The sequence below is a fragment of the Chamaea fasciata genome, unplaced genomic scaffold (assembly GCF_029207755.1).
Source record: "Chamaea fasciata isolate MVZ Bird 193981 ecotype frontalis unplaced genomic scaffold, bChaFas1.0.hap1 SCAF_1, whole genome shotgun sequence".
Classification (NCBI taxonomy): domain Eukaryota; kingdom Metazoa; phylum Chordata; class Aves; order Passeriformes; family Sylviidae; genus Chamaea; species Chamaea fasciata.
This window is the reverse complement of record NW_027094086.1, coordinates 46,215,001-46,232,652: the sequence shown is the minus strand read 5'-3', so window position 1 is coordinate 46,232,652 and position 17,652 is coordinate 46,215,001. Positions and strand designations below refer to the sequence as shown.

Here is a 17,652-nt window from a genome sequence, read left to right as displayed (position 1 = left end):
AGGCACTGCTGAGTCCTCAACCAGAGCAGCATCCTGATGTTCCACCATGAGAACCTCAGCCCACCCAGTCCCCTCCACCCCATGCTGATACCAACCCAAAACCCTCTTGGTATTTATTTCATTGCTCTGCCTTTTGTCTTCACACTTGACCATGGCTGCCCATCAACAGCAGCTGTAAAAAGGAGAGAGGGGCTTATTTCAATGCTGCTTCAAGCCAGAGGTGCTCAGCAGCCACACATTTTTGACAAGTCTAGCTGCAGTAAAGCTGGTTGATGTGTGTTTTGTAGGATTGAGAGACGAGGATGTTTTCCAGTGATTCCCAGGGATGGAAGCACATGGTTAGGCTAATATAGGCTTTTGGTTTCTTTTGCTTTGTCTTAAGTTTAATGGTTTTAAAAGTCATTTTACTTGGAGTGTAATGGTGCCTAAATTTAAGCAAATCGTCTTTTCCCTTCTGGTTTTCTTTTTCACTGGAGCATTTAGGAGTTTAATCTTTCCCCAGAGGGGTGCTGTGTGCATGGCATGTTGCAATGCCCCTTCTCATGGCAAGAAGTCTGTGGTGTACGTGTGACCATTGTAATGACTGAAGTACACAGATGGCAGGAAGGAGTGCTTTACTTCTGCAGCGATGCTCCATAGCTGACGGTCAGGAGGGGTGGCTGTAGGTGTTGGAGGCCCGGGCAGCAGAGGCTGGAAGTCAGCACCTGCCTCTGCCAAAAAACCTCAGCATTTTATTGCTGAGATTTAATGCTTATTCTGAGCATTTTATTGCTCCTGCTTAAGTTGTTTCTAAGCCTCAATCTTTCACAGTTTGCAATGTTTCAAAATTTTTTATTTATTTTCACTTTCTCTGATTGGTGGTGATGATGGTGGTGATTATCACCATCTCTGATTGGTTGGAGTGTGTTACTGAATATAAAGATACAAGATTAAATGTCTATGTGATATAAAAGAAAAGTTTATCTTAAACATTTTACGATAGTAGGCTGCCTGGAGTTAACCTCAGACAATTGCAAAATACTACTAGTTTGAAAGTTCATTATCTGTAAAGTATTCTTGAAAGCAATCCTATATATTTGGATAAAAAACAAGCTGACTGAACTGAGTGAATTTTGATAAATAAGGTGTTAATTGTGTACACTGCACACAAAAGCAAGAACAATGTGTATGGTAAGTGAATGATGGTATATAGCATTGAAGAAGTACTACTGTGTGAAGAAGTACTACTACAATAAAAGCCTACATGGGGTGATCAAAGATGATTTGCAAATAGTGCTGTTTTCAAAACTGAAACATACAAACCCCCAAAAAACTGTTCTCAACATATTCGTTAAAATCTTGCTTTCCCTGATTCCTGCTGAAAAACCATGATCAGTTTCAGTCTTCGAGGGAACATCTTTGTTTTAGGAATCTTGCCCTGAAATATTGTTTTGATTTTAATAGCCTAGTTGCTGCAGTATTTGATGTGAAGCTGCCACCATCACTTTATATGAAGTAAAATCAGGCTTGTAACAACACCCACCCAGAAACAACCTAGCCAAAAGCTCTCTTCCCAAAACACTCCCCCTGAACCCCAAAGTGTTTCTTTGTAGTGGATTTATCTTTATTTAGGTGGTAGCAAGTAGGGGACTTATACCATGTAGGTGCTGCAAGCTCATTTGTTATCAGCAGCTCTTCTCCCCTCCAAGTGGGATCTCTGAGAGTTGAAAAGCAAACAAAATCATAGTGTTGCAAGCTTGGTAAGCAAGATATCTGTATTGACTGGGTGAGGAAGTCCAGATAATCTATTGGGTTTATGATGGGGGAGGGGAGAAGATTTGGGTGCTTTCCTACCCATGGTATGGTTGTACTTTAATTTTTTTAAGACATGCACACACATCCATGTAGAGAATCCCCGTCTGAACAATTTTACATGTCCTGGGAATGGGGAGGATGTGGGCTACAGAACTGTACTAGTTGCATGTCAGATCATCCCAGGGTTGACATCAAACCAGAGGTTTATGTTTGGAAAGCCTTCCTTCTCCACTCATGCTCCACACTGGACAGCTGGTGGATGAGGAAGCAGTGTGGTTGTAGAAGCAAGGTGGCAGATCTAAGACAGTCAGTCTGTCAGCAGACTTCACTGGGTTGAGCTCCAGAGCAGCTGATGTTGATAATTATTAAATAGAACGTATCTACATACATTCTAATACAAGAATAAAACTTTTTTTTTTTTCAATTTTAATCCTCTTTACTGTGAGTTTCTATCCCATCCCAAGTTTACCTAACCCAGGTGAAAGTTGTTTCTAATGATTTCTTAGTATCTAGCAGTGTTGGAGGTGAGTGATAATAAACAGGCAGTGTATCTCTTAACTTGCTTCAGATGTTCCTGAACATTCAAATATGTACTGGGAAGAGAGACTACCAGTCAACTGACAGCATCCTGTTAAATTGGGTAGTACAATGTTTCACAACAGCAAAATTAAGTGCTGGGTTCAGGTGATAGAGGAAATTTGGTATCTTGTTTGTGCAGTCAGGAATTGAGATTTTGAAATAAGAATAAACCCAGGTCACATAACCTGGTAAATTCAATTTTTAATACTAATCCATCTTCATAAACCAGTTCAGACCAAGGTTTTCTGTTAACCAAAACCAACAAACCTTATGAGGTAAGGAAGCAGCTGCAAGGCTCCTGTTAAGGCTGCATTGGTACCACAGTGTGGTCTCCATAGAAAGTGTTACTTACACAGTGCTTCCATAGGGCTCCAAGCATGACTGAGTACTGGAATTTGTCAAAAGTGGCCAGAAAAAGGGGAAAGATACTGTGAAACACATTGTTTCTGTAGGAGCTACAGAGTTGTCTGAAACTCTGTTATGAAAAGAACCTTTAACGTAATGTGTATCATAATTAACGTAGATGTTTTCTTTTTAAATTAGATGCAACAGTTGGAATTAGCACAGATGCAACAGAGAGAAGCCAACCTGACAGCTTTGGCAGCCATTGGACCAAGGAAGAAAAGACCATTGGATTCATCAAACATTGGATCTAGGCTGGAGGTACAGGCATGGCTTGCAATGACTTGCATGGTGTTACATCTTCATACTGAATTACATTTATCTTTCCCTGTGGGGAGAAGTGAGAATTCTCTCACACAAAATGGTTTGTTGCATTCTGTAAGAAACCTGGTTTGTGTGTTAGGCGCTTGAAAGGATTGTTTCTGGTAAATTTGATGGGCGTGTGTAATTGTCTGTTAAAGGAAAGACTGTGCATAAGAGCGCTGTGTGTAAAGGACTGAATGAAATGATGACTCAGAGAAATTCCCATCTATGGTGGAGGGGTAACCAAGCTGTGGTGGCCTTCCACAGTTGTCATGGCCCCTCAGTTGAACTCACAGTGCCTGGCTTGGATGGCTTTTGAAATGGCTCTTAATTTGACATTTGACTGTGGACATTTATCCATGCACAATGCATAGGGACTGTTCTCAAATATTCTGTGAGTTCACCTTGGCCAGGTTCTCCCAAAAAGCAATAAATAAGTCAGTAAAGCTAGACCATTTACTTCCTGCAATGAGCCAGATCATCTTCTGTAGCTCATGTTGAATATTGAAAGTGCTTTTAACAAATTTTTCTGAGCAAATCTTTAATATGCTGAAGAGTAACTGTTCCCGGTACCTGGGAAGCTTTTGTGGCTGTAGAAGTCCTTTCTGAGGAGACTGACAGCCTGCTTCTGTTAAAGGTCATCATCTTTGCTGGAGATAGGAGAAATTCGTGTTACGGCCAAATTTGCCCCTCTATCATGAAGCCTTGGTATTGCTCAAGTGAAAATCTGGTTGGCCTGACATAATCACAGTGAGCAGGAGCCTGGACAGTAACTTTTGTGTGGAGGCAGTGGTGGTAGTTGTCCTTTCTGATGAACCTTAAGTCTTTTTCATTTCTGTTGTCTGGGAAGCTTAACTAGATGGTAGGATTGAAAACACTGTCATTTTTGCATAGGGAGGATCTTGTCTTCAGTTATTTGCAGTGTAGCTGAGACAGTGGTGGCATCTGTCCAGTAGTTTTTCTTCTTCTGGGCTGTGACAAGAGGCCTCACTAAGCAGGTGAGATAGTCGTGTTTCAGTGAATTTTTAACTTATTTTTTCCCTGACATGGATACAGAATTAGGTCTTTGAATATTCCTGTTAGCCACAACTGAAGGGAAGCGATCTGTCTCTAAACAAGCTGCAGAAAGCAGTGTTCACAGCTTTTGAGCAGCTTTTCTTCTCTTCTTTGAAGTTTTTTAATGCACTTTCACATGAAGCTAAATGTATGGGGATTTTTTTAATAATACCACTGGAAAAACTTGAAAAAAATCAGTCTAGCACATGAACAGTTTTCCCCATCCTTTTCTCATCTTCCCCCAAGCTTCTATCGGGTAACTATTCCTGTTCTTCGTAGTGGTTTTCTGTAATTATTGCCGGATTTGTTTCTGAATATTTAACAAGTCTGCCTGTTAAGTACTTTCCAGTTATTTCTCATCATCTGTGGTATGTCTGCTTTATTAAAAGCTTCATGAGATTATGCCAAGGCAAGACGGATAACAGTGTTGCTGCTGAAAGCTGGTGATCCATTATTTACTTTGCCACTTTAAAAGAATGTGGACGTGACACGCCTAAAACTGACCATAAACCTTGATAACATTCCATTGTCACAAATTTACCTGCTGTATTTTAAGCAACTTCTCATATAGGTTGCCAGGCTGATTTGTAAGGGCAGTAGGTGAAACTAATTCTGACAGTGAAACTATTTTTGTTTCTTGCATGCAAGCTCACATTCCAATGCCTAGTTCTTAGGCTTTGTCCTACCGGAAAGCATTTCTCTGCAGACCTTTTTTTTTTTTTTTTCCTATTTTGTGGAATTATGCAGGATAGCAATCCTTGAGAAGGATGTTTAGATTTAAATGTTTTCAAGTGTCCCAATATATCTGAGCAGGATTTATAAAAGGCTTAAGACTTCTCATGTAGAATTAAGCATGGTTTTGAAAAACACTCTCTAGTTCAAGTGGCAGAACATTCGTAAGACATTCATGATAACATGGCAAAACATCCTGAGCAGTAAACAACATTCCATTCTTCAGAGATGAAAGGAGGTCTTTGAAACTGAAAGCAAGTACAATATGGCCTTAGGCTGTTACACATTTGGGCATCTTTAAAATCATCTTTTTGGGCAACCTGTCTGAGAATAATTTAAACAGCCAGGATGTGCTTTCTCATTTCAAATTGCAAATACTGACAAAATACAGACAGCTTTATTCTCAAATAATCTTAAATGTCAGAACTTCTAGACTGTGAAATGGCAAGTAAGTCTGTGCATAATACTCCTGTGACCTATTATTATTATTATTATTATTATTATTATTATTATTATTATTATTATTGATATTATTTGTAAAGCCTAATAACTTGGTAGACAGGTATGATAGAAAAAGTTATTCCTAAATATGAATATTTAACATTATTGAGTGAAATCACTGATGCTAACTGGATTAAGATTTTTAACTATGACTTCAACTTTCTTTGGATAATGGTCTTTGTACGATTGTGTCTCCTATGGCCATGTCAGCTTTGTACAGCTTCTTTTTATGGTTGACTCCTGTAGTAATTAAAGGAAAAGGAATTATTTCAAGCAATTATTGATGCAAGCCGAAGCCCTAAGGTATTTGGGCAGACAGAGAAGAAATAATCTGTAACAGTATGTATTAAAAAAGTGAAACTCTGTAAGCAAATTTGTCATATATTTGCCTTTCCCTATTCAGTACTAAAATGTAATAGATACTGGGAAAGTTCAGTTTAGCAGTCTGGGTTGGTTGGATCTGCTGCCTACTGTTGCAGTAAGTGTGTAAGTGGCTCAAACCAGCATTTTGGGGAGCATGGTATGCTAACTTAGCCACAAATAAGTATTTGTGTTTCATTGGGATGATTCTTCAGCCCAAGGTTTTCTGTTTCTCCACACTCCAGCACAGGGCTTTGTTCCTCTTCTGGAAAGTCTTTCCTGAGATAGTTGAGCTCGTGATTCCTGCACGTTTATCTGATTTTGATGTCTGGAACTGTGTTTTACTTGGTCTTTCCAGGTCTTTCATTTTAGTGTGGTCACTAGAACATGTGATGACACAACAAGCATGTGGTCTCCAGCCAGAAGCCTGCTTGCCAGCAGCCTCATCACCTCACAGTATAACAAGTACAGAAAGAGGCTTTTGTCCAGAGGAGTGCCTGTCAAGTGATTTGGACCTAAAAGCAATATAAAAAGAATAATCTATATATTGCCATGATTGTTCATGTATCTGTAAAGTTGAAATAACAGTAGGGACAAATCCATGATGATCATGGAATGAAAAAATAAGGCTAATGCTCTAGGCCTAATTAAAAAAAATAAAAGAAAGAAAAGGCATCAGTATAATGGGAATTCTTTTTCCTTTCTTGTTGGAAACACTAGTTTGGATAGTTTTGCATGTTCACTTCACTGCAACTTAACATTTGAATGGTATTGTTCAGAAAGAGTTATTTGAGAAAGCCCTGGTAAGAAAATGCCTCTATTGTGAAAATGCGTTAATTGGTGCTACTTGTAATCCAGAGGTGGCAATATCTTCATCTCTCTCGTTCTTATCCCTCTGGATACTTTTGGATACAATGAAGAGGAAAGGCCTTTGGATTTGATTTATATGTGTCTTGGGGTTTGTGCATTTGTTACCCATCTCTCCTCCTCCCCTAGTTTGAGGGCATGTGGTAAACAGTAATGAATTAAAGGGTAGGAAGAATTGAAAACTAACTCATCTTGGGAGGGGAGGAGGACACTTCTAAAACAAATAAGAAAAAAGTAAACTTGAAACCACAGACTCATTTTCCCAATTCTTTGTTCTGTTTCATAGCTTTTACTGGTTGGTAACATGCCCCATAATGTTTTCAATGCTGATAAATAGTCAAGGATTTTTTTTTTTATTATTAAGTTTTACTGCTCTTCTATTGACTAAGCCATTTTGGAAACAGCTTTGTTTCATTCCCACTGTAACTGGAATCTTAGAAATTTGGAGACTACAGTTGAGAGTCCTTAAACTTTCTTTCCTTCTGTTCAGAGGTGTCTTGGGTGCAAGGTCATCTTTGGCCTTGAACCGAGAGCTGTGTATTTGTGCAGAATCATGCAACAGGGAGGAAGAAAGTCTAGAGATATTTCTGAAAGTAGACTCAGAAGACTGGCTGTTACACTTATGGTCGTCATCTGAATACTGTGGTCAGGCCCTTCTACCTTGTATAGAAAAACTTTGTGGGATACTTGTACTTCTGTGCAGTTTTTTGGGGTAGACTACTTGCTCTGCATTACTTTTCTGGCTCCATGATAACACATTAAGTACTTAGAAGTGATGCAGTCTCTCCTGCCCCTCAGTGTTGTTGGTGCTGAACTCTTCACTTACTTTCTTCCAGATTGGTTCCACTGACTGACTCAGAGGTGTACATCTTGTGTCTTTTCTTTCTTTTTGCCAGATCCAATGGCAAAGGAAATTCCTCCTTCCAGATACTGCTTGTGTCTGTTCTGTCCCCTGCCAAGATTGGCTGTTCTGTTAGTAAGTGTGGGTCTTGCTTTGTTACAGGTAGTCTGGCTTTGCTGTGGAAACTTACACTACTGCAAGTAGTTGCTACATAAGTAAATCATGCAGCTGATATGCTGTGGTCAGTGCAGAGCCATTCAAGTACTTCCTTTCTGTCAAACTCCTAGCCCTGGCCAAAATACTTAAAATAATGTGATACTTCTGGGGTTGTGCACATCTAATACAGCAGTCCACACTTGAATTCTCCTTCTGCTAAGAAGTTTGGCAAGCAAAAATGGGAGAAATGCCTTGTTTACCACAGTGGTCATTGTTCCATTTTTAGTATTGACTGTGGGTGGAGGAAATGAGCTTGTCATCTTCTCTTGTGTCTGCCACATCTGATCATTGTTAGCAGAACTTAAACTTACCCTTCTTGCTTTACAACTTTGGGATGCTGGTATGCATGTTGATTAAACATATTCTGTACATGGTGCTTGTTTAAGCTTTGGAAATATTCTTTAGGTTGACTGAGGAAGAACTAAGCCTTTGAGCAACAATTCCTTTCTGCAGAATGGAAGTGAACCCAACTCTTCCAGGTGACTGGGGAAGAGACATTATTTGTGTTTTCTGGTGTGTGACAATCCACTGGCGCTTTTTTTTTTTTTTTTTTTTCCCTCCAGGAGAGGTTTATGCTCTTGTAAGTGGTAACTGTAGAAGCTACTGCCATTTTTTGGCCATAAGCTCTTTTGATGAGGGAAGACGCTAGCACAATTCAACAGCTTCACTATTAGTGTTAAGGACATGCCTAAGTGTGAATTCAAAGGCATGAATTGGCTCTGTAGCAAATGATAGCTCCCTGTGCAATGAGACCACTGCCTGGTCTTTGGCATGGGTACATGATAATCTGCTAAAGTATTTCTTAGAAGCTGCATAAAATTAATTTAAAAGCAATCACTTCAGATTGGGCTACTTATATATAAGTAGGTGTTCGTAACCAGGCTACAAAATCTGTTTCTACACTTCAGTGGTTTCCCTCACTTTCTCTGTGTCTTTTTCTGTCTCTGTCAACCTTTCCCCCAGTCCATAGGTATTAAATGATACTGGAGGGTGAGGTTTTTTTCTACTTTGCATATGCTTAATGTATGCAGACTCTTGATTTCAATTTCTGGTTCTTATTTAAGCTCTTGGACAACTGAAGTGTCTATGACATGGTCATACCTTTGGGGAAGAAGGGAGCTAAAAGTTAACTGCAATTATAAAATGTCTTCAGCATCTTAGTTATCTGTTTCAAGACCTAACAAAGCACAGTTCTGTCAGCTAAAGAGTTTCAGTTTCTGTGCTGAATTTCCTGGCTCCTGTCAGTCTAGGCCATACACTTGATCTGAATTTTTTCCCCATGTAAATAGGGGAAAATATTCTCAACTGCCATTCACATACTTCAGAAATACAGTTCATTGGCCCACATCATGCCTTCTCTGTGCTAGAGATGAACTTTATTCTTCTTATATGTGAAAGATATCTGCAATTTAAATGACTAATTGCATTGTAGCTTTAGGCTGAACATATTGGTAATGCACAAATGTTGATGACATGTGAAGGGTCAAGAGATTTATAATTTAGTTGACAATACATTTCTTAAGATGATGTGGCAAAGAGCCAGAAAATTTCAGCTTAATAATTGTCTATTAACTAACATGACATATTTGTATAGGATTCATTACCTCCAGGTACAGATTAAGCATCTGATGTACCCACACGAAGTGACACGCGTACATGAATCTTGGGCATAATAGTGAATAAACTGACATTGCATTCACAGTAATTTGTTTCAATATGTAAAACATGTTGTTGCCTACATTTGAAAGGACTTGTAGGAATGTTGCAATGAAATCTGAAGAAAAATGTGTAATTGAATGGAGTTTTCTATTATATAGATCTGACAGCTCTGTGAGGCTTTTTTGTAGGCTGCAGATAACATCATAAATACACGGTTTTTTTCAGCTGCACAAGAAGCAGTCTGGATATAGAGATCTGAATCTTTCAGCCACTAGCTTGAGCTACCCTAATGGTCTATAAGGTTAAAAAAAAAAAATCCTCACACCCCAACCTAACACAACCAAATTTATTTTTAAAAAAGAGTCATAGAAATATTGAGTCACGTAATATTTTAGTGTTGTGAATGTGGGAGTATTTCTGTCAGACTGAGGTTTGTTAGAATAGGCAGCACCAGTGGGCTGGCTTGCCACCAAACTGCTATCAACTTCTTTCACTTTGTTTTCTCTGGCCTAGATTAGGCACTTTTGTGTATGAGCAAAAATGTCACAATTTTGAGAGGGTCTGTTCCTTCTCCCCTGGCTGCTGGAAGAGACTCAGGTAAGTGCTTGAACACAATGGGTTAATGTTTTTTTAACCCTTGTTTCCTCCTATGAGACAGGAATATGTTCTGTGTTCTACAGCTGGGAAACCAAGTACAGCATACACTAAGTATCACTGACCTCAGTGTGACCACACATGACAGAGATGGGGGTTGCACCTGGATGCTTTTGCTTCAATTCACTAGGTGCTCTTGCCACCTTTCAGCAACATCTCTGCTGCACACAGCATTTTTCAGTGTTTGAAGATGTCATTGAAAAGTATCTCATGACTTTGCTTCCTTCTGCTGGTGGTATTTTTATAATGTGCAGGAAAGCTGCAATAGCAGTTTGCTCTCTTGGGATCTTGGCTCTGGGACTGTGGTATGTTTATGCCACACCAAAAATTGAAATGAGAGCTCTTGGCTTGACTTTTAACATTTGACTGAACACTTTTCTCCTTTTAAGTGTCTCCCTCCCAAGAGTTTAAAATTTTGAAATTTGGTTGGTGTGAAGTCATTGAATTTGGGAAGGGAGCATGTACTCCACGAGGAACACCTCACTGAACCTGACTGGAACTTGGTGGGGAGCAAGGTGTCTGCAGACTTCTCTGAGCTTTGTGTCAGGGCCTGTAAAATAGCTCTGAGCAGTTTTGAAATCCTTGTTGGTATCCATGATCCAAACTTGAAGATGCTAAGCTCCAGATACGTTGCAGACTAGAAACACGGGGGTAGTGGTGCCTCTGTATTAACTTCCCTCTTGCTGTTTCAGAGAATTGGTATTTAATTCTCCATCCAGCCACTGGAGAGAGCTCTAGAGATCTTCGAACAGGTTTCCAGAGCAACCTCTGAATGAAACTGGCTGTTCAACAGTCTGGGATTACAGCAGGAGCCCCACAATGTGTTTTGCTGCCAAAATCAGTGAGTGTAATTGATCTCTGTCAGGTGTGTATAAAAGGCTGTAAGTTGGACAGTGTGCTGCTGTGGAAAAGTTGCTGATTGGGCTCAATTCTGAGGATAGTTCAACAGCAGGACTGCTGCTGTTGTGACTTTCTAGGGCTGATTTTAAAACATTTTAAGTTGTGATCTCAGTACTGGGTAGGGTAGTTTACAGTGGTGCAGTTGCACTGCACAGTGCCTTACCTGGCTTACAAACAAGGTTGGTCAGCTGTGATACCCAGGTTGACTGGTAGTTGGCCCTCCTGGGCTGCATGTCTCTGTGTCATTTCCCTCTTGGAAGGAAGGCAGGGTGATGATGGTTTACTGAAACGCAGGAACTTCAAGGTAACAAAAAAAAAAAAAAAAAAAAAAAAGGAGTGAGAAAAAAAGAAGTTGCTAGTTAGAGCACTAATAATTAGATGTTGTAGAAGGGGGATGCAGGCTGATTGCAGTACCCTTTGCTGGAATTGATTCTATAGGGATGCATTTTCTATTTTCTTATCTTTGTACTTGTCTGTGACCTGGTTGAAGAGCAGTATTTTTCTCCTAGAAATAGATAAAGCTGTCTTGGGGTATGCTGAAGACTAGCAGTGAAGAATCCCCCAAAACAGCAAGACACAAATGGTTGCTTCCCAAATTGGAGGAGCATAATAGAGATGTCTGGGAGCAAGGAGTGGGCTGGTGTTCTTTTGAGGAAGGGGTATGTGAAATCTAAAGGAGAGGATTATTGACTGTTCCCTAGGACCAGACAAGGTTGACCTCCTGCCCAATAGGAATTTGCTCAAGTGGAGCAGCAGAGGACCCTCCCCTGAAGTGTCCCTTGTGTCAGCTTGAGAACTCAGAGTTGGGCATTTCTGAAGTAAAGTCTTGGACGTTAACAGAGGTGTCTGTGATGGTTCTTTGGGATGCGCAGATCTCAGACCACTGCTTGGTCCAAGTTCCAAAACAAAACTAGGAAAAAACAGTTTCAGTACAACTGTGGAAGACAGTAGCTAACAGGAGGTAGTGCTCACCACTGTATAAATTCACTTAAAAGTGGGTTCCTCAGCATGGTCCCTATCTGGACTGGAATGACCTGGGCTGTCTGTTGGCTTCTTTCATTTTAAACCATCATGTACTTTGAGAGAAGGACACTATTTTAGCTTGTGGTAGGAGCTGTTGGTTGTCAAAGAGCTCCCTGACCCCTGAAATGCTGTGCTTGGTAGCTTTGTTAAGCCAGAGTGATGTAATGGGAAACTTAGAACTGTGAATGGCTGTCTTAGTAAACAGGGGGCCAGGATAGGCTTTGACTTTGGATGTGGTATTACAGCATAGTATCACTTTATGTCTCTGCACTGGGCATGATGGGTAAGAGTTTAAGAATGAACAAATCCATAACTCTGTCTCAAACTCAGGCAGCTTGGTGCTTCTGCCCTGTTGTAGTATCTTGCAGCTACAACAGCTTCCAAAGCAGGCTGGGGGATTTGTGCCGTCTGTCTCCTTTCTGTAAGAGTGAACAGGATTGAGGTGGCTTTGTTTGGTGTCTTTTTAAAGGTAAGACTTCTAGTCTAATGACTTATTTAGAGAGAAAATACTTTCACCTCAATAAAGTTCTGTGAATTATAAAGGACATTGCTGTTGGGTTACTGAAAACCCTTGGGGTTTGTTTCATTTATAACATTGCCTCGGGCCTTCTGCCGCATCCTGTTGGACTGACCTCCTTTTCAACCCGTGCTGGCAGCTGCATTGCAGAGCTATCTTTTCCCTGGATCCTTCAGGGTTGTCATATGACAAACTTGAACTGTGACCCTTTTGTGTCTTACCAGGACAGCAGTGCCCTCTGTGCAATGTGGCCAGCAGTCTTCCCCACGCACACATTTGTTCCAAGCCATTTAACAAAATGAAAGTTTCAAATGATGGCATTTCATAGTGTTTAATAGTATTGACTGTAAAGCAAATGAAATGGTGCTGAATACCCTGCGTGCTGCTTGTAACAAATACAGCTTCCATTTCTGCAATCTGCCCTGGGTTTTCTGTGACTAGCATGTGCTCTCTGGTGAATCTCTATATTTTTTTAATAAATTTCAATGCTTCTACCCTAACAGCAGTTGCATTTACTGCTATATGTAGTCCAGCACTGGTAGTCATTTCTAAATAAATGGGGGGTTTAAACAGATTTCTCTAAGCAAAGTGGGCAAAGTCATTTTGCTGAAGTCTTGCAGAGAGTGTTAGGGTAAGAATTGATATAGTTAACACTGCATCCAAGCAACACCATCTCCAAGTGGTGTTGATGCTGGCAGGCATTGCCTTGCTGAAGTTACAGAGACTGAGCACTCGTATTTGTACAAATTACATTCATTACCAAGAACCCTCCAGTAGTGATAGGAGACTGGCTGTGCCGCACAGATTGGCTCCAAGATAAGTAGCCAGTCTATTGTGCAGCTCATGGTAATCTTCCTCTTCCCCACCCCTAATAATAAATCTTCAGGCATTTTGGAAAGTGTGGGGGTTGTTCATTCCAGTAGCTTGAACATAAAACTACTAAATATCATCATCTTCTACCAATTGTATTTTCATAACCAAGCAAGGCAGCTGACTGAAATGGATAGGCTCAGATAGTGTTCTTAATATCTGGATGCTTTTACTGAGTATTTGTTGCCCCCTTAAAGGACAGAGCACAGAGGATGGCTGGGATGAGAGTTTCTCCTGGCCATGTTCCAAAGCTAGGGTGCACTCACAGTGACAGTTTTCCTCATGAAGAGATGCAAACCTCATGAAGAGATGGAGCAAGCGGTAGTAAGAGCTGTGCACAACTTGCACATCTGCATAGGTACTGCGTTAGTACCTTCTTCATAGTTGGCTGATCCTTTCTCACTGAAGGTCTGTTTAGCATACTTCAGGGAAATGGTGGTTATTTATCTTACCATATTAGTATAATTTTAAAGGAAGAAAGAACTTTATGGTTGCTTTAACTGAAATAAACCACCAGCTGGCAAGTGCTTGCTTTGTCTTTTTCAGTATCTAATGTGCAAGGATTTTTGGATTGCTGGTTTTCAACGTGGAAAGCTGAACATCACTGGGCTAGTTTTATTCAAGTAGGCAGTATAATCCAACCAGTTTAGTTAAAACTTCTACTTTCATGAAATTCTAATGTTTCTGATGGGTTTTTCTTCCTCTCTCCCACATTTAGGGTTTGAATGGCAATGGAATTGCTGGATCATCAGGTTTTAGCCTTACGAAGCAGATGCTCTGTCCAAGAGTAACCCGTGTTTGTCTCAGGGACTTGATATTCTGCATGGAACAAGAGAGGGAGATGAAGCATTCTCTGCACTTGTACCGTGCTCTTCTGAAGTGATTTGAATCTTGCATTTCACCGTGCTGTCTACTGCCAAAGAAAACACTGAAGCATTGTTGCACTGTCTTGAAATTCCAGTTTCTGGAAAACGATCCGTTGTAAGGATAACTCTTTGTTTACAGATAAACATTTTTATTAAATACCTAACTTAGCACCTGTAAGGTTTTTAATAATACTTGGCTTAAATCAGTCTGTAAACCAGTGAAAACACTGAGCTGCACACAAAAGCACCTATCTGCTTGCATTTAACTGTCTTACAAGCTCTGAGAGCTTGGTAAGTGTCCCTAGTTTATGTATGTCACTTGCTTCAGTACTCCAGAGTCTGCAATATCTGTTCTATGTGTAGTGCCACCTTCCAACCCAATCTTATTTAGAGAAACAAATATCACTATAGTGGCACAGCATAGCATGGCAACTATATTTAATCATGAACCAGCAGTCAGTAAACATGCTAATGTACTGCCTGTCTGACACAACATCTTAAATTTTCTGGGTTTAGAATTACTACTGGCTATGCTCATTTGTGGAGATCAAAGTAGCAAGCAAAAGAAATGAGGGGTCCTTTCTGCCCCACTCTTTGCGTCAATTGCCGTCAGCCTTTCCTCTGAGAAAGTGACTGAGGGAAGGAGGACAAATCACTCATTCTTGTGATTGAAGTGCATCACACAGTGATGTATATGGCATAACTTGGATGGTCATGGAAAATTTGGAGTTACTAAAAATACAAGGAGTAAAAGATCCTAAAAAGGGAGGGTAAACAGAAGAAACAGTTTATCTTTCTGTGGATAAAAAAATAGCATTGAACTTGAGCATAGATGTGGAAAGATATTAACAAAACCTGTTCTGACTACAAAAAGGGAAAAATTTAGATGCATTGAAACTCTGGAGCAGAAAACTCTCCTTGGAGAGGAGCAGTGTTTGCAAAGCACAGAATTCACTGCTTTAGAATACTGTTTTAATACTTCAGTGTGGTGTAACAGGGAATCTTCTTAAATAGAAAGTATTTAGACAGTTGCTTTCTTTCCATTCAGTGAGAAGGAAGACTCTGGATTATAAAGACTGTTAGAACAGATTAAAAGATGTCTACTTGCTGGTAAAGACTGCCTTGTGGTGGAAGGAAAGCCCTCTGGGTCACCCTTCTCCCCAGCCTCCAAACATGTTGCCTTCCATGACACAGCGCTGTATAGCATGGCTATTTCCCAGGATTGGTGGTAATGCCTTAAGTTTTAGCTTTCATATTTTTCAGAGTCTGCATTAGTATGTAACTCTGAACTTCATATAAAGTGTTAGAAATTTCTCCTCACAGTTTAGTTAGACAAAACAATCCTTTTTCAGCCTGAGAACCAAGGACACTGTTGCAGCTTCAGGCTTCAAGAAGTGTAAACAACACTGAATTGAAGAGAGCAGTCTGGGAGGATGGAATTTCATAACCTGAAGCTGTAACTGGACAATTAACCCCAATATATAAATAGACCAAAACTTACAAAAGTGTGAAAACTCGTGACTGGTCGTCCATCTTGGGTCCATCTTGGATCGAGCCATGGCCAGGCTCTTCTACTGCCCAAGATGTATCCTTTGAAGGCCTTTTAATCAATACCTACTTTATTCCTTTAACACTGTCTAGCCTCTGTTCCAGGTAGCCTCTCTAGGCATCAGTGGGAGAGACACTGACTGTGTTCACGGAATCACAGAATATCTTTAGTTCGAAGGGTTCCCCCAAGGATCATCAAGTCCAACTCTTCAGTGAACGGCCTGCACAGGGATCAAACACAGGACATAATTAGCACCATGCTCTAACCAACTATTGAATGGCTTCCTTATGAATTTTTTTTCTTTGAAAGAACAGGCTTCCTATGGTTACTTGGCATGCTGCTTCAAAACTTGAAGCAATTATTCACACAACTATTCTGCACTGTCAGAACCACTGCAGATGGTTACCAAATTCACAAAGTTGTGAATCAGTTATGTTGTTTTTTGTTGAAACAGTAGCAAGCAAATCTAGTAAATGAATGCTGTAAATTATTTATATATGTATATATAGCATATATATATATAAGCAGTACTTTGACTAAACTATAGTTTGCAAGATATTGATGGCATTGGGCAAAATTGTTTTGTATAATTAAATGCTTAGCTTTACTTTTTATGTAAAGTGCAGCATTTTCCGTATTTGTGTACTGTTATCTTATTGATCAGATGTTCAAAATTATTTTAAATACTTCATTAAAGCAATTATTTTATTAAAAATAATAAATTGGTAACTTTGTTTCCTGATGTGAGAAGTTCAGCACCTGAAGCTGTCGGTGCCATGACTAATGGTGTGACTCGGAGAGCGAGCCCCAGCTGTCTGCCTGCTGCAGGAGCTGGCATGGTTTCCTCACATGACATATTAGCTATGAACATCTCTGTTTGAAGGGGTTTTAAACAGAAGTAGGTGACAGAGAAAAGGATTGCTGAAAGGGGAGGGGTGGGCAGGGAGAAAAAGTAACGTCTCATGTCTGATTTCTTCCTCTCAGCACAGAGACTGGGTTGTGGGGTTTTTGTTAACAGCTGGGCAGAGGTAAGAGCTTTGCACATGTTCTGGGAGGCCAAAGCATGAACTGTGTCAGACTTCAACAATGTGCTGTGGAAGCACTGTCCTAAATTATTTTTACAACAACTCACAATTAATTAAGTGCAGGCTGGAGAACCACAATGAGCATCTGCATATTGGCCTGCCTCTTCCTCTTGAAACCAGTGCAATACTGAAGTGAAATATACTGGTGAAAACACTTGACAAATAGACATATATAAAGGCTTGTGGATGATTCAGGTGTCTTTATGGCCTGCCTATGATGCAGATCACATGCTTTTATTGCTGCCAGAGCAAGTTGTCTCTCACCAGTAGATTCTCCCTGTGTGCTCCTCCTTCCCCCATATGTCACGTCCACACCCACCCCACTCTCAAAAGACCTCTCAAATTCAAAAATTTTAGGCTGTAAGGACTAGCAGATGTTTCAAAAAGGTTTTTCCAGCAAGTCTTTAGGCCTGATTTCAGACAGGGACAGCTTTGTCCTTGGTGCAAAAACTGAAAACATTAGTTTCCTTGCCAAGGGTTCATCCTGCCTCCCATTTGAGCTCAGCTTTGCTTCTGAGAAATGTGTCCTCTAAAGTGGCATTTAGGAGATACTGGGCTTTGCTCAGCCACATCAGGAATTAAAGGAGAGATCACCAGGGGTTCACTTCCATGCTTTTCCCCACTTTTCCTGCCCTTTATGGGAATATTGAAATCCCAGTAAGGTGATGAGAACAAAACCTGCTATCATGCTTCCTTGATTTTTAGTTCTCAGTGTGCTCATGTTCAAGCTTGAGAACCTAGGGGAACTGTCTGCCACTGGTGCTGGGAGGGCTCTAAAGCTTGCTCCAGGCACTTCCTGCTTTTGAGCTGGCCTAGTGGCTGTTTCTGATGCACTGAGCTGGCTGGGCAACAATCACTGCCACTGAAGTGCTCATGCT

General features: G+C 40.4%; 1 protein-coding gene across 4 annotated transcripts in view; it reads left to right on the top strand.

Annotated features, from left to right (window-relative positions):
- TAF4B (TATA-box binding protein associated factor 4b) overlaps positions 1–16,380 on the top strand; it is an 81,799-nt gene extending 65,419 nt beyond the window's left edge. Inside the window, exons 14-16 of one of the 4 annotated variants that reach the window (XR_010720570.1) lie at positions 2,917–3,036; positions 3,973–4,076; positions 13,993–14,032. Coding sequence is in view for 3 of the 4 variants with exons in the window: in XM_066182252.1 (XP_066038349.1) it covers positions 2,917–3,036; positions 13,993–14,157 (285 nt within the window). In the remaining variant the exon portion in view is untranslated. Of the gene's footprint in view, positions 1–2,916; positions 3,037–3,972; positions 4,077–8,056; positions 8,087–13,820; positions 13,898–13,992 lie in introns of those variants that run through there. The other 3 variants (XM_066182257.1, XM_066182252.1, XM_066182266.1) reach the window with 3 other exon arrangements.
- Positions 16,381–17,652: the final 1,272 nt, after the last annotated feature.